The 15,258-nt window shown below is 42.2% G+C and overlaps 1 protein-coding gene across 2 annotated transcripts in view; it reads right to left on the reverse strand.

The window, feature by feature from the left end:
* The window catches only part of RBMS1 (RNA binding motif single stranded interacting protein 1), a 207,239-nt gene extending 195,134 nt beyond the window's left edge, over positions 1-12,105 (reverse strand). The window contains exon 1 of one of the 2 annotated variants that reach the window (XM_084643426.1): positions 11,706-12,105. In XM_084643426.1, coding sequence (XP_084499552.1) covers positions 11,706-11,780 — 75 coding nt within the window. In that variant the 5' untranslated portion in view covers positions 11,781-12,105. The remainder of the gene's footprint in view (positions 1-11,705) is intronic. The other variant, XM_084643427.1, reaches the window with a different exon arrangement.
* Between the last annotated feature and the right edge of the window lie 3,153 nt (positions 12,106-15,258).

Consider the following 15,258-nt stretch of genomic DNA (forward strand, 5'->3'; position numbering starts at 1 on the left):
GACACATATCTTTCAGTAGAAAATGGTACTGTACAGACATCAATCTTAAACTCTGAACCATGGAGCTAATTTTCTCATGTTCCCATGACTGAACAGATAAGAATACCCTGTGTCTTACACTGACAGTGCCTTACCAGGTATAAAATCCTTTATCCCCCAATGACTTTCAGAGAATAATCCCTTCTACTCCAACTCCAGGTAGAATGTACCCAAATCTTGTAAAATTAGATTGTGTAACCATGGATTGTATAACATGATTCTATATAATTCCACAGTACTTACCTGGCTAAAATAATACATGATAGCATGCAACACACAGGGCCAAATTGTGCATTCTCTGCTCACACACACAGTCACACTGAAGTCAAAGGTAAGTGCCCACCAGTGTGCATAAGGATTCTACAGTCAGGCTCAGTATTTAAATATTGTTCCAAAAATAAAAATAAAAAAAATTCAATTCTTGAGCTTTAAAACATTTTCAAAGCAATTTTATCAGACGGGGTATAGTTCCTCTTACTGAGCTTAGTGACATGTAGTTGCTATCATGTCAGACTTATGAAAAAATAAAAACCCACTGGCCCAGGAAAAGGAGTTTTTAATTGCAGAAGACGGGCAGCAAAGATGGTGGTCTCCTATCATAAGCAGAGTCAGTGGCTTCACCCCAGAATCTGGATTTGTGGATATCTAAAAGCCCAGACACTATTCACAAATGACTGGGTAATTTAAAAGAATCAATGGAAGTTGTCAAGATTACAGCTGAGGGATTTTCTGAACATTTTGCTGGAGTGGAGCAGAGAACTAACATTCTAAAATGTATAGTTTCACTCCACACATTATTGGTCTAATAAGAGATTGTTTCCTATACACTGGTGAAATGAAACAGAAATTCTAGATTAGGTTTTGAAAAATTACCAGTTTTCCAAGGGGACTTTATTCTCCAATCTTCCTATTGTGGGGGGGAATGGTTAATTCTGTTGTTATAACTGCTCCACTGATTTCATCCAGGAGACTCTCAAAGGTAGGTGGAGACAGACAGAGCCCTAAATTATAACCATACCATATGTTGTGCTGATATAATGATGATTCCTGTTGATCATATATTATTCTGTAATATGATTTACAAACCTGCTACAACAATTAGTATATTATTCCAAAATTCTACCATACATCTACACCCTGGTTATTAAAAGGAAAGACACACTTTGTTTCTGCTAAGAGGGTATTTGGGAAAATGTGCATCAAATCATAGTTTTCTATCCCATCCACATTTGTGGAGGTAGAGAGTCTCACATCTTCATGACTGTGAAAGCAGCAAAAAATGTTGTTTCCGCTAAAAATCAGAAGAGAGAGGAGCAGATATGGATTTGACACTATTTGATTAGTTAGATATAGAGTCTAAGACTGCCACTAATCCATTTTTACAGTTCTTATGGAAATATGATTTAACATAATACTATTATAAAGTCAAGTCAATATTGTAGTAATTCTTATGCTCTGTGCCATGGCAAGCTTGAAAACTATGAAAACCCTGTTTATTATGTAAACCCTTTGAAAAAATTGTATTTCCTTTTCTCTCTCTAAGTATGCTTAAGTTCCCAGTAGTTTTGAGAAACAATTTAAGGGCCTGATCCTGAGATGTGCTAACCACTTGCTGGACCAGCACCAAAAATATAAATATAAATTACATTTGAAAAATTGTTATTGACCTTTCCTATTGTAGAAGGCAAAGAGCAGGGCATGAAATTCCACTTTGGGTAAGTAGGGATCTTTCCCGAGTGATAGCCATCAACTTCCGCTGAATTTAAGCTTTCCTTAAAATAAATACATAAATAAAAGAGTTTCTAGGCCTTGTGGGTGTTATGATAACCAATGCAGTGCTGTCTTCCTGAATCTGCAGAGACAAGTCTGGCTGCCATCACTGCTAGAGAAGTTAGGATGTCTCAGCTCCCGCAGTTAGGGTGACTGACAGGGTTACCCACCATTGTCATTAGGAGTAGGATGCTGCCACACCCATACTCAGACAGTGCCACCTCTGAAGCAGGAGAATCAGCAGGGACCCAACCACTGTGCAAGTATTGTGCAGCACGGGAGATTTAGGTTGGACATTAGGAAAAATTCCTAACTGTCAGAGTAGTTAAGCAGTGGAACAAATTACCTAGGGAGGTTGTAGAATCTCCATTACTGGAGGTTTTTAAGCATAGGTTACACAAACACCTATCAGGGATGGGCTATATCAGTGGTGGGCAACCCGCTTCCCATAGCTCCCATGGGCTGAGAACGGCAAACCATGGCCACTGGGAGCTGCGGGCAGCCGTGCCTGTGGACAGTCAGTGTAAACAAACTGTCTCAGGGCCCGCCAGAGGATTACCCTGACGGGCCGCATGTGGCCCATGGGCCGCAGATTGCTCACCACTGGTCTAGATAATACTTAGTCCTTCCCCAATGCAGAGGACTGGACTAGATGACCTACTGCAGTCTACCCCAATTCTACATTTCTATGATTCTATGTGTGATGAGCCCCATTCACCCTACCAGCAGCCTCTATATATGTGGGTCTCCTACAACCTCAGCAAAGGAATCTGCAGACTTGTGTGGAGGGAGAGGACACAAAATGATTTATTATGTAAAAGGGGCTGCTAAGAATTAATTTATTTTGTGGAGGTTTGATGGTAGAGATCAGCCAAGGATTAAATGATTTAGTGGAGGGGCAGCCTTAATTGATTTACTTGATGTAGATGTGGTGGGGCTGGCATTAATTAGTGGCACAGAATTCAGCCAGCAGGAGATTAAGGTCTTTGGAACCAACCAGCAGAGACCACACAACTGTGAGATGGGGCAGAACGGGCATGACTGGAGCCAGAAGCCTGGCTCCAGAGGGGTTAAGGCTAAGGGCACAAGTGTCTTTGAGCTTGGTGAATAGACTGAGCCTTGGTGAGCAGGCATTGGGTAAATTTTTCAAAGCTTTGCAAAAGGGTATATCTGCTTCTCATTGCTGCTTAATGGCGCATCCTTCCCATAAGACTGGTAGCACCAAATTGTGGTCCCATTTAAGTCTATTGCAAAGCTGATTCACATAGAGGGACCAACATTTGGTTTGTAGTAGTTAAATTAGTCCTATAAACAGCATCAAATCTAGCTTATGCCTGGGGTGACTCAGACCTTCATTTTCATACATACTGGAAAGAAGTCGCTCAATTTATCATTACACTTCTGCACTAGCCTCACAGCTTTATTCCAACTCCTTGTTAATAGTCAGCTACCAAAACAAGCCATAAAGCTAATAGGAGATTTAACTGGGACAAGAGTAGAGGTTGCCTTCTCTAAATGTTTTGGTTTGAAAAACCAAATACAAATCTATCCTTATACTTTCTTTAACAAACTGATATATGGAGGGGGGAGCGGTTCAATAACAGGGTCATTTTTCATGTGGAGGGAAGCCTGAACCTGCAGACCTAGGCCTGGGAAGCTGGGAAAAAGAGAGTGCCACCTCTGCAGAATGTTTCTTTTGCCCCCTGCGTAAGTCTCTGGGAGGACTCCAGATTTGGAGGAGGTAGGTTAGCTGTCATGGCTCTGCTGGATTCTTCCCCCTCCAAACACAGATGGAGTCTGTAGTAACTTAGACTTCTTCCCCTTCCATAATTTGGAATCTCCTTGAAGGGATTCTTTGGGCAGCTATATTTGTGGGAGTTGAAAAAAGCACAGCCCTTGCCAGAGCATGCTGTCCAAAAGCCAATGCAGCCAACAGGACCAGGAAGAGTGCAGAAGTAATGTGCCTGCCTGAGATGCCCCTGGCTTCCAGTGGATTCTTCGTTCAAGAGAAATACAGGGGTTAAAGAAAGGAATGTCCAAGCTTCTCCCATGAGAAACAGTGGGAGGGAGTTTTATCTTCTGTGGAAGAATGGCATGAAAATTTCACAAGTTGAAACTCATGGTATTTCTACTCCTCTGTGTTGATTATTCCTGTGTAGAGTATTAAAAATGAAAATAAGTTTTAAAATGCTGATACACACAGTGTGACAGAGGACTATCAAATCTTACAAACTACTCTGGCTACAGACAGCTAATTCTTTAGATTCTTGTAATATTTAACTTGCCAGAACAAATTTTGTATGTAGAGATATTACACATAATCATAGTACATATAGAATAAGCCTGACTAATTAACTAGAATTAGGAATAATTCATTGTAGTGAGATGTGGTGAATACATTAATGGGCACAAAACAAAAAGTTAAAGTTATCTGAACTTAAACTTTTTAGAGAATAATGGGATTCAGTTTTGATTAAAACCCTGACCGTGGTCATATATCACCACAACTTTGAAAAACCTCTTCATTTACCTTTAAGTGTCTCCATTGCATAGTTAAGGAATAATATCAAAAGCCATTACAAACTTTTTAGCAGTTCTTATGGCAGAGGTGAAAGTGGGCCGGTACGGTGTACCGGTAAGAAGTGGTCGCCAGTACCGGCTTGTACACAGCTGACGTTAAAGCGCTGCCCCTGCAGCACTTTAACATCGCTGCCCCTTTTGCCCCCCTCTCCAGGGTCAATGAAGGGAAGAAGGGGCAGAGGGGGAGGACAAAGGGGCAGCTGCCCAGGAGCCTGGCAATTTAAAGGCGGCAGCGTGGAAGGGCTGGCTGGAGGAAGCTGACCCCCAACCCCACCAGGCCCCTGTACCGGTAAGTCTTATCTTACTTTCACCCCTGTCTTATGGTGCATTTAAAAGGATGACAGACTTACGTGGCGTATAGAGCTCTCTGGATAAAGTAGCGAAGATGTTTGTACTAGCAAGATACCATGCTGCACTGGACACTTCTACAGCAGTGTGTTGCTTAGTTTGACACATAAAATGCTATAGTGAGGACTGTCCTTTGTCACTTCATAAGACAATTTCATATATGCTTTAACAGCAATGTAAACATTCATTTCAATAAATTCTCTATTCGCTCTTTCATCACCATTGTAGGCTTGTGTAAAATTTCAATTTCCCCTTTTAAGTTTGGCTATCCGCCTGTAAAAAAAAATTATTTTACCTAATGAAATGTATCTGCTTTCTGCATCAATTTACAGTCTTTGCTACTACCTCTAAAGTTAGAGTAATACTTCATAGGTATAAAACCTGCACCATCAAGTTCTATAAATATTAGTTCCTTTCATAGTTGCTACATTAAATTTTGCTGATATCAAATTACACAGTTGAAGCATGCTACAAAATACTACAACAAAACTTCATTCGGAGATACAAGCTTTCATTTCTGAAAGGTTGTATCTTAGTACTGTACCGTTTAGGAAATATGATTCTATAATAATAGAAATAGTGTTCATTAATTACTGTAAAGTGTTTGGCAACTAAACAGACCACCACAAAATTATTGTCTAAATTAAAAATAAAGATTAATAAAATCTTTAAAGAAATATTGTCAAACAGCATGAAGAAATTATCATCATCATGCACAGACAATATATTTTATATAAACAAATCACCACTATAAAACGGAAACCAGTCAACAGAATTAGAATGTAAGGAAAGCTGTCTATCTGCTTATGATATTCAGTTGGTAGACCATCCTTTGAGATTTTCCTGAATCCCACTTCATATTCAACAAAGGGAAAACAAAGCATGAATGTATTTTTAAAAACTATGTACTATATATATATATTTATTGTAAAACCAGTATCCATGAAAATTCTCACTTGAGTAAGGTAAGCAGGATTTGTCCCACTGCTGTGATATGTACTGACATAAGAAAACATTATGGATGGTCTCTGTACAGCACCTCTCACAATAGGGCTTTGATTCTGACTGAAGCCTATGGGCACTACCACAATACGGACACTCACTGAATTTTTTTTTTATTTGAAAGTTGAGAATCTCTTTCTTAGAAACCTAAGAGTTACATAATAAAGTTTATTATAAAAATGAATTGAAATGTGAAAAACAAAGAGTCTCATTTATTGCAACACACACAGGGATATATAGAAACCCCAAACTTCAAAGAGTTGATGTTCTCTACAATGATGCTTCAAAAATTGCATCTCTGAGGTACCACACATAATGTGATACAAGAATTGTCAAAATAAATACACATTTATTACACGTACAAAAGACTAAGTAGACATGTCAAATCATATAACTCATTGGCTTGTATGTATACTGCTGCTCCTAAGAGGACACCGAGTGTTGTTCAATTTCTATTTTGAACAATTTCAAACTTTTTTAAAATAGCCATAAATATTTATTTTACATGCTAAAGCCAGGACACTCTCTTTCACTGTTTATTCTACACATTTTTTGGAGTCCCTGGCCTCAATAATCTATTTTACTGTGTTCAGCATCTGGATCTGGAAGGGTCATTGAATCACAGCGAACTATTTCCCTTCTCCCTATTTCAGCAGAGTATACTGCTGAAATAATTTGAATATTTCATTAATAGGGCCATGAAGATATTAGTAAAAATATACAGTGGATCATTTTAATTGCATAATGTATTTTTGAGGCAAAGTCCTTTACAATATGAACATTTGATCTTACGGGTCCACTAAATTTTTTTTGCAATTTTTAATTAATACTTTTTGACCTTTTCTGTGGAAAGATTAGTCTTCAAAACTGTCCCAGCCATCTCCTACTATACATTTGCAGCTCATCTGTTAATCAGTGTCTATTGCATTATTATTCAGATCAGGACAAAAGGTGAAGCAAAAAAGCTCTGGTTTAGGAGAGTATATTCCTTTAACCAGAGTAATATCTCACCCTCATGCTACATCTTTAGCAAACGCTGTTCAGCACAGTTGCAACCGTTGTTAAATGAAGACCACAGACATTTTACTTCAATTACTAGAGAATGTAAACATATTAGGTGACATAGTCTATTTCTGATCTAAACAATAGTGCAACTGAATTTTATGAATTAAAGTAATTTTTCTACACTTTCAGACAAGATTTATGAAGAGAAACTGGCTTACATCATCTGAATTATGCATACTTTAATACTGAGGCATACAGTTATCTGCCTTTTTATTTGTTGTAAGGAACCACAATTTTCTTTTTTTAACTCAGGACATCTCGAGCACAGGAAATTTGGATTTAATCACCAAATCTGTGATTTCATGTATGTGGGTCAAATGGATGTGGGTTCTACTCAGCTGAAAAAAATAGATGAGGAGTAATGTGATTTCAGTCTGAGTAATTTTATAGCAAAGACTGCAAGATATGTTTTGAAGATGTCATTGATGGCAACACAAATCAATATTAAAAACTTTATACAGGAAGCACACTTTTAGAAGATGGGCCTTAAAACTATTTCATAGGATCATGGATTTTTAGAATCATAAACGACACCCTAATTGCTAGTGCAAGCTATTATCTTTCTTCAGTTTCCCTCTTCGTTTGTTTTTTGTTTTTGGCCTGTAAATAATTGAAGTGGCATTGCATTATCTATATTAAATGTTATGTACTTTGTTTCCAACTTACTAATGGCACATACAAATCACGAAGGTGAATGTTCCAGTATACAAGTGTTTTTTTTCACCTGAGAGTATTTATTTATTATTCATCCAGCTCAGTGTTGAATGATACAGCAGGCTTCCCTTTAGACACTCTATGCTACATTATTTTCAAAAGATACATTAAACATACATGGCATCTAAAAAGTAGTTCATTGATTATTCCACAGTATTTCTTTAAACTACAATACTATTTACACAAAGTAGTCTTCACCTCAATATCTTTGAAAATGTGGATTACACATTTAAGAGAAAATTAGTAATTCAATATCATTTAAATGGCTTTCACCATAATATTCCTATCAGTTTTGGTCTACATTGAAATGCATTTCAATGCCTTATCATTGTTGACTTTTAAATTCTCTCATGATTGTCTAACTTTATTTTTCAGCCAAATACTATAATTCATGTTTTACTTTAAAACAGGGGGTATAACAAACGACATTTTATCAAGTTCACAATTTAAGAGATTATTGTTCTGCAAGTGCCACAAATCCAGATATATTTTCGTTAGCAAGAAAAGCCTGATTATAACCTGCACAAGAAAGTTCACACACTGTATCAAGGTATCAGAGTAACAGCCGTGTTAGTCTGTATTCGCAAAAAGAAAAGGAGCACTTGTGGCACCTTAGAGACTAACCAATTTATTTGAGCATAAGCTTTCGTGAGCTACAGCTCACTTCATCGGATGCATACTGTGGAAAGTGTAGATGATCTTTTTATATACACACAAAGCATGAAAAAATACCTCCTCCCACCCCACTCTTCTGCTGGTAATAGCTTATCTAAAGTGATCACTCTCCTTACAATGTGTATGATAATCAAGGTGGGCCATTTCCAGCACAAATCCAGGGTTTAACAAGAATGTGGGGGCGGGGGGGAACAAGGGGAAATAGGCTACCTTGCATAATGACTAAGCCACTCTCAGTCTCTATTCAAGCCTAAGTTAATTGTATCCAATTTGCAGATGAATTCCAATTCAGCAGTTGCTCGCTGGAGTCTAGATTTGAAGTTTTTTTGTTGTAAAATAGCGACTTTCATGTCTGTAATCGCGTGACCAGAGAGATTGAAGTGTTCTCCGACTGGTTTATGAATGTTATAATTCTTGACATCTAATTTGTGTCCATTTACTCTTTTACGTAGAGACTGTCCAGTTTGACCAATGTACATGGCAGAGGGGCATTGCTGGCACATGATGGCATATATCACATTGGTGGATGTGCAGGTGAACGAGCCTCTGATAGGGTGGCTGATGTTATTAGGCCCTGTGATGGTGTCCCCTGAATAGATATGTGGGCACAGTTGGCAACGGGCTTTGTTGCAAGGATAGGTTCCTGGGTTAGTGGTTCTGTTGTGTGGTATGTGGTTGCTGGTGAGTATTTGCTTCAGGTTGGGGGGCTGTCTGTAAGCAAGGACTGGCCTGTCTCCCAAGATTTGTGAGAGTGTTAAGTCATCCTTCACGATAGGTTGTAGATCCTTAATAATGCGTTGGAGGGGTTTTAGTTGGGGGCTGAAGGTGACGGCTAGTGGCGTTCTGTTATTTTCTTTGTTAGGCCTGTTCTGTAGTAGGTGATTTCTGGGAACCCTTCTGGCTCTATCAATCTGTTTGTTCACTTCCGCAGGTGGGTACTGTAGTTGTAAGAATGCTTGATAGAGATCTTGTAGGTGTCTGTCTCTGTCTGAGGGGTTGGAGCAAATGCGGTTGTATCGCAGAGCTTGGCTGTAGACGATGGATCATGTGGTGTGATCAGGGTGAAAGCTGACCATGATTCCAACAATTTCCATCCCACCATCAACCTCAGCCTGGTCCAGTCCACACAAGAGATCCACTTCCTGGACACTACAGTGCTAATAAACAATGGTCACATAAACACCACCCTATACCGGAAACCTACTGACCGCTATTCCTACCTACATGCCTCCAGCTTTCACCCTGACCACACCACACCATCCATCGTCTACAGCCAAGCTCTATGATACAAACACATTTGCTCCAACCCCCCCAGACAAAGACAAACACCTACAAGATCTCTATCAAGCATTCTTACAACTACAATACCCACCTGTGGAAGTGAACAAACAGATTGATAGAGCCAGAAGAGTTCCCAGAAGTCACCTACTACAGGACAGGCCCAAAAAAGAACAGAACAGAACGCCACTAGCCGTCACCTTCAGCCCCCAACTAAAACCCCTCCAACGCATTATTAAGGATCTACAACCTATCCTGAAGGATGACCCAACACTCTCACAAATCTTGGGAGACAGGCCAGTCCTTGCCTACAGACAGCCCCCCAACCTGAAGCAAATACTCACCAACAACCACACACCACACAACAGAACCACTAACCCAGGAACCTATCCTTGCAACAAAGCCCGTTGCCAACTGTGCCCACATATCTATTCAGGGGACACCATCACAGGGCCCAATAACATCAGCCACCCTATCAGAGGCTCGTTCACCTGCACATCCACCAATGTGATATATGCCATCATGCGCCAGCAATGCCCCTCTGCCATGTACATTGGTCAAACTGGACAGTCTCTACGTAAAAGAGTAAATGGACACAAATCAGATGTCAAGAATTATAACATTCATAAACCAGTCAGAGAACCTTCAATCTCTCTGGTCACGCGATTACAGACATGAAAGTCGCTATTTTACAACAAAAAAACTTCAAATCCAGACTCCAGCGAGCAACTGCTGAATTGGAATTCATTTGCAAATTGGATACAATTAACTTAGGCTTGAATAGAGACTGAGAGTGGCTTAGTCATTATGCAAGGTAGCCTATTTCCCCTGTTTTTTTCCTACCTCCCCCCCCCCCATGTTCTTGTTAAACCCTGGATTTGTGCTGGAAATGGCCCACCTTGATTATCATACACAATGTAAGGAGAGTGGTCACTTTAGATAAGCTATTACCAGCAGGAGAGTGGGGTGGGAGGAGGTATTTTTTCATGCTTTTTGTGTATATAATAAGATCTTCTAAACTTTCCACAGTATGCATCCGATGAAGTGAGCTGTAGCTCACTTTATGCTCAAATAAATTGGTTAGTCTCTAAGGTGCCACAAGTACTCCTTTTCTTTTTACACTGTATCCAGACATGACCTGTTGTGATTTGCGAGGAGTGACATTGGTGGTTGAAGAGGCTTATGCTAAATGTCCCAGACAGCTGATGCAACCACCTCTGCATTTGCCAATTTGCAGCATGATGCTTCTAGAGAAGTGGGTCTGTCGGTCCTTACAGACTCCAAAAAAGGGCGGAGAGACACTTCAACTCCACCCAATTAACAAAAAGCAACTAAACAACCCTTTATCTGCAATCAGCAGCTAACTGGGCACAACACTAACGGCAGAAGTTTGATTTTGACATTTTCTTTAAATTCAGTTCAGCAATTGTGAAAAATGATTTTTGAAGGTGTAACCAACAGACAACGAGAACCAATGTGTGGGTGAAACCAGCCTAGCGGTTATTTTACACTTAAACACACGATTGAAAAACAAAACCGAAATAAACATCTCCAGCTGAGATCCAGCAGCTGAGCTGAAAACACCCTCCCTCCCCGTTGAAAGTTACAAAGCAGCTACAATAGAGAGCAGCAGCAGCAGCCTGGGCGCTTGGCGTTCAACTTCGGCTCGGTTTTTTGCTTAAAAGGAGCGTGTAACAGCGGACCGAGGCGACACTAAATCCTAGGAGATGCCCAATAAAGCCCCACGGGGGCACAGAAATGCCCGTCGCAGCCCTGATCTCTGTTTGACGGGGGGGAGGGGGGTTGTTGAGGACACGGCTCAGAAGGAGGAGACACGCCACGGCCCCCTGGGAGCGGGGGGACACCGAGGAGAGGGATGGCCGAGCAGGGAAGGCAAGCGGGTGGGGGAGCAGCGGAGGGAAAGGCAGAGCTGGACGGAGGGGGGCGAGGAGGCAGAGGAGGCGAAGGCAGCTGTGCCGCCTGCAGCGAGCCGAGCCCAGCCCCCGCTCCCGCTCCCCCTCCCCCGGGCTGGAGGGACAGGAGCAGCGGCGGCAGAGGCAGGAAGGGGCTGCCGGCTCTTTCCTGTCTGAGTCTGCGTGTGTAACCCGATCCCCTCCCCCGCCGCAGCCCCCTCCTGGCCTCGGGCGATAGCGAACGACGCTCAGCAAGTCCCGCTGCAGCCCAGCCCGGCCGCCCCGCCCCGCCCCGCGCCCGGCAGGCCGGCGCTACCGTACCTTAGCCTGCAGATACTGGGGGTAGTAGTAGGTGGTGTACTGGGGGTACATCTGCTGTTTCCACACTTTGCCCATGAAGCTGGAAATGTCGCCTGCCGTGCAGGGGCGGGGGGCACTTTAGGGGGCTCCAAATGCCTCTCTCCTGCCTCTTCCCTTCTGGCGGCGGCGGCGGCGGCTGCTTCTCCTCCTCAGCGGAGCCCAAACCTTCCTCCTCCCAGCAGCAGCAGCAGCAGGGAGAGACCGCAGCGCGCCCCCCCGCCCCCTCCGGCGCGCGCTCTCCTCCCCCCACAAGTTTCCTCAAGTCCCTGCCCAGCCACAGCCCGGCAGCAGCGCCAGCCCGGTTCCGACGGCCCCGCGCGCTGGGAAGCGATCAATACCAGTGTGAACTGCAGCCGCGGCAGCGCTCGGTGCCAGGCAGCTGGGGGAGGGGGGCCAGGGGCGGTGCTTAGGCCCAGCTGGGCTCGAGGTGTGGGCTGGAGTTGAACCACTCAGGACTCACTGGCAGTAGGGAGCCGGGTAAGGATGCTCGCTCCCAGGCTCAGGCTGCAGCATGGTTGCAGCCGACAAGTGATCTAGGATCAGAGCAAGAGCGGTTCTGACCCTGGAAAAGTCATTCGCCATTAACGCTCCTGGGTAGGAAGGACTCCATATTCCCGCTCTGCCCAAGGGGGACTGCAACATGCACGCTGTGCATGACCTTGCTGGCTGGATTCTGCTTTATCATCTCCTTTGAGCCTTGTGATAACTGGCACGAATGCAGTGCACAAGCCTCAGTGCAGAAGTGGATGTCGTTCAGAAAAAACTAGCATAGGTTTAACATTCACTTGCAGGGGGTACATATTCCTAGCTAGAAATTTCTCAGGACCCCAGTACATCACTTACAGATTTGCCTAAAGTGTAGATTAACTGGTGGGCCTCATCCTCAAGTGTAATCAAATGCGGGGGCGGGGGAGGTGTGACATCCATTCTAACGGTTGGTGGCTACAGTTCTGTATATTTTCCTTTAGACTATAAGCATGGTTATTTGTTTTTGTTTTCTTAGAAAGACTTTCCCAAACTTAGTTTAGAGAAAGTTTTCAGTCATGGCTAATGATGCAAAGGAAAACAGGTTACAATGTAATAAAAAACATTTTCTTCTGATTGGATTTGCTCCTGATGAGTATATATCCTCCTCTTACCTAATGCTGCATTTTCCAACATGCACTTAATGAATTCTCAGAGAGTCTAAACAGATGCCACTTCTTGTCAGGCTGTGAAAATTATGGTTTGTGTCCCAGGAGCGCTAGATTATTAATTAAATATATTTGCAAGCTCCATGAAAGCTGCTCTGCTTATTAGGGTTAACCTAGCTAAAAATGTGGGGGGGGGGGAGGGGAAGGGAAAGATGTGGTATAAAAGCTTAGTATTCACAAGTATCCCTGCGTAAAGTGTAAAGGCAGCTTTTGAGCAGCCCTGCATCCTGCAACCATCAAATCTTGTTACTAGCCCAGGTATGGATAGGTGACTGCAGATATTCACCCAATCCTAGAGAAGAGATTTAGGTTTCTGCTCTGAGGTTTGCAGGATAATGATGCTGCAAATTAGTTGATCTGTCACTAAAAGGTCTATTTGCAAGTTTGGTCATGGGAGGAAATTCTTACTATACTTTATGGACCACACTGATTCAAAGACAAGTAGAGGCTATAGTAAGGAGGCTCTGCATCCAGGGGGGTGAAACAGGAGTTCCTTGGGTTTTGGGCTAGCACATGCCTGGAACCCCAAAGGGAATGGGGCTGAACACAGGAAGTTTGTACCTGAACTGGTGACCTTCCTGGGGGAAAAACAAAGGTCATGGACAGAGAGAAGTCTGGCAAAAGGGAACTATCAGGTGGCTGAGAGGGGCCAATGCCATAATAATCCCATGCTCCAGGGTAGCACAAGTAGTAGGTCAGACAGTTGAAAAAGCCAAGTCAGCACAGGACAGAAGCAGCTTCCTTCTGGAAAAGATGCAGTTCAAAGACTCTGAGTTTATGCTGTGGAATCTGGACTGTGCAGTGGATGAGGTGAGGAGGCTGTAATGAATAAGGGTCACACAAGAATGTGTGGTCACCTGTAGGTACGGGTGGGGTTTCAGAAACAGTTGACAAGTATGTGGCCATGGCCAAAATACTTGATGCGACTCACCAACTTGGTAATTATACATCAGAGGTTTCCAAAACTGTGGTTCAAGGATCTCTAGTAGTCAGCAGAGAGAGCTCAAAGATCACAGAGTGTTGATTCTCTTGGTTTCCAATTGAGAGAGGCAGATTAGGATGTGGGGGAAGAGAGGGAAAAGAAAAGCAACAATAGACAGTGTGAATAACTTTTTTTTTTTAAGAAAGGGATAAAACTCTTATTGCACTAAAGACAATTAGAAATACACAACTGTTTCCCTGGTATTCCTTTCTACCTAAGCAACTGTTGTAGTTGCCACAAGAATGTTAGCAGTCTATAATGTGGAGGCTCATGAATGGGAAGTGTCCAGAAGACAAAATCTCTTAACTGTGATCCACACAATGAAAAAGTCTGAGAACTTCTGGTCTATATAGTTCCAGCAGTTATGACTGCAGCAATCTTTAACTTAGTTGTGTCAAGTTACTGGGAATGCATGATAGCTGCCAATGAGATGAGTAGTAATACACACTGTTACTATGGCTGCTGAAAGCATGAAAGAACAAATCTGGCTAAGAGAGTATTTTATTACTGTGATCATTAATATCAACTGCTATAACTAAAGATGGGCTCCTAATTCCATTCTAATCCCCCTTTTCAGTTGCTTAAAACTACCCACCCCCAAGTCTTTCTAATCTGAAATGTTCCCTGCTTGGTCTCTGCCCCAAAGGTGATTTCTTTTATTTAAAGTTGGAGCAAAATTGAGTCCAACTTTTTTGAGCTACATGAGCTAGATCTTCTACCAACCCTGCTCCCCACACACACGCACTTATTTCCAATTGGAATATTTGCTCTTATTATTTTTAAAATAGCAGATATTACAAATTTCAAAGTTATCGGGTACTGTACTTATCACTGAGAATTTAAAAATTAAGGAAAGGACCTGATGCTTCAAAATTCCACTCTTCTTAGCAGTCCTTCAGTCCTATAGAAGATGAGCGAGGATTTGCAGATCATGCCCCAGTTTGACTAACATGAGTTCAGAAGACGACTTCTTCTTGGCTTGGTCCCAACTATATGGAGTCAGCTCTTCCAGTCATTCTTCTCCATTCCAGTCTTGAAGCAGTTCATCAGCAACTCCATAGCTAATCAAATCCCTTAGTATGACATCCCATGCAACTAATTTTGGGTTTTCCAGCCCTTCTGTTACCCTCCACTTCTAATGTTAACACCTTGTTTCTGGTGTATTCTTCCCATTTCTTTTTATTCGCCGAAACAATCTCAACATGGAATCCCTCAGCTTTTCTGTAATTGGTACCACCTTCACACTTCCGCTAATTCATTCATTCCAAACATGTAATTTCAAGCATCCATCTTAATATTTTTATTTCCAGTGTATTGAAGATCTGCTCCTGTCTCTTCC

Source organism: Lepidochelys olivacea (assembly GCF_965140295.1).
Source record: "Lepidochelys olivacea isolate rLepOli2 genome assembly, chromosome: 11".
In the NCBI taxonomy this organism is placed as follows: domain Eukaryota; kingdom Metazoa; phylum Chordata; order Testudines; family Cheloniidae; genus Lepidochelys; species Lepidochelys olivacea.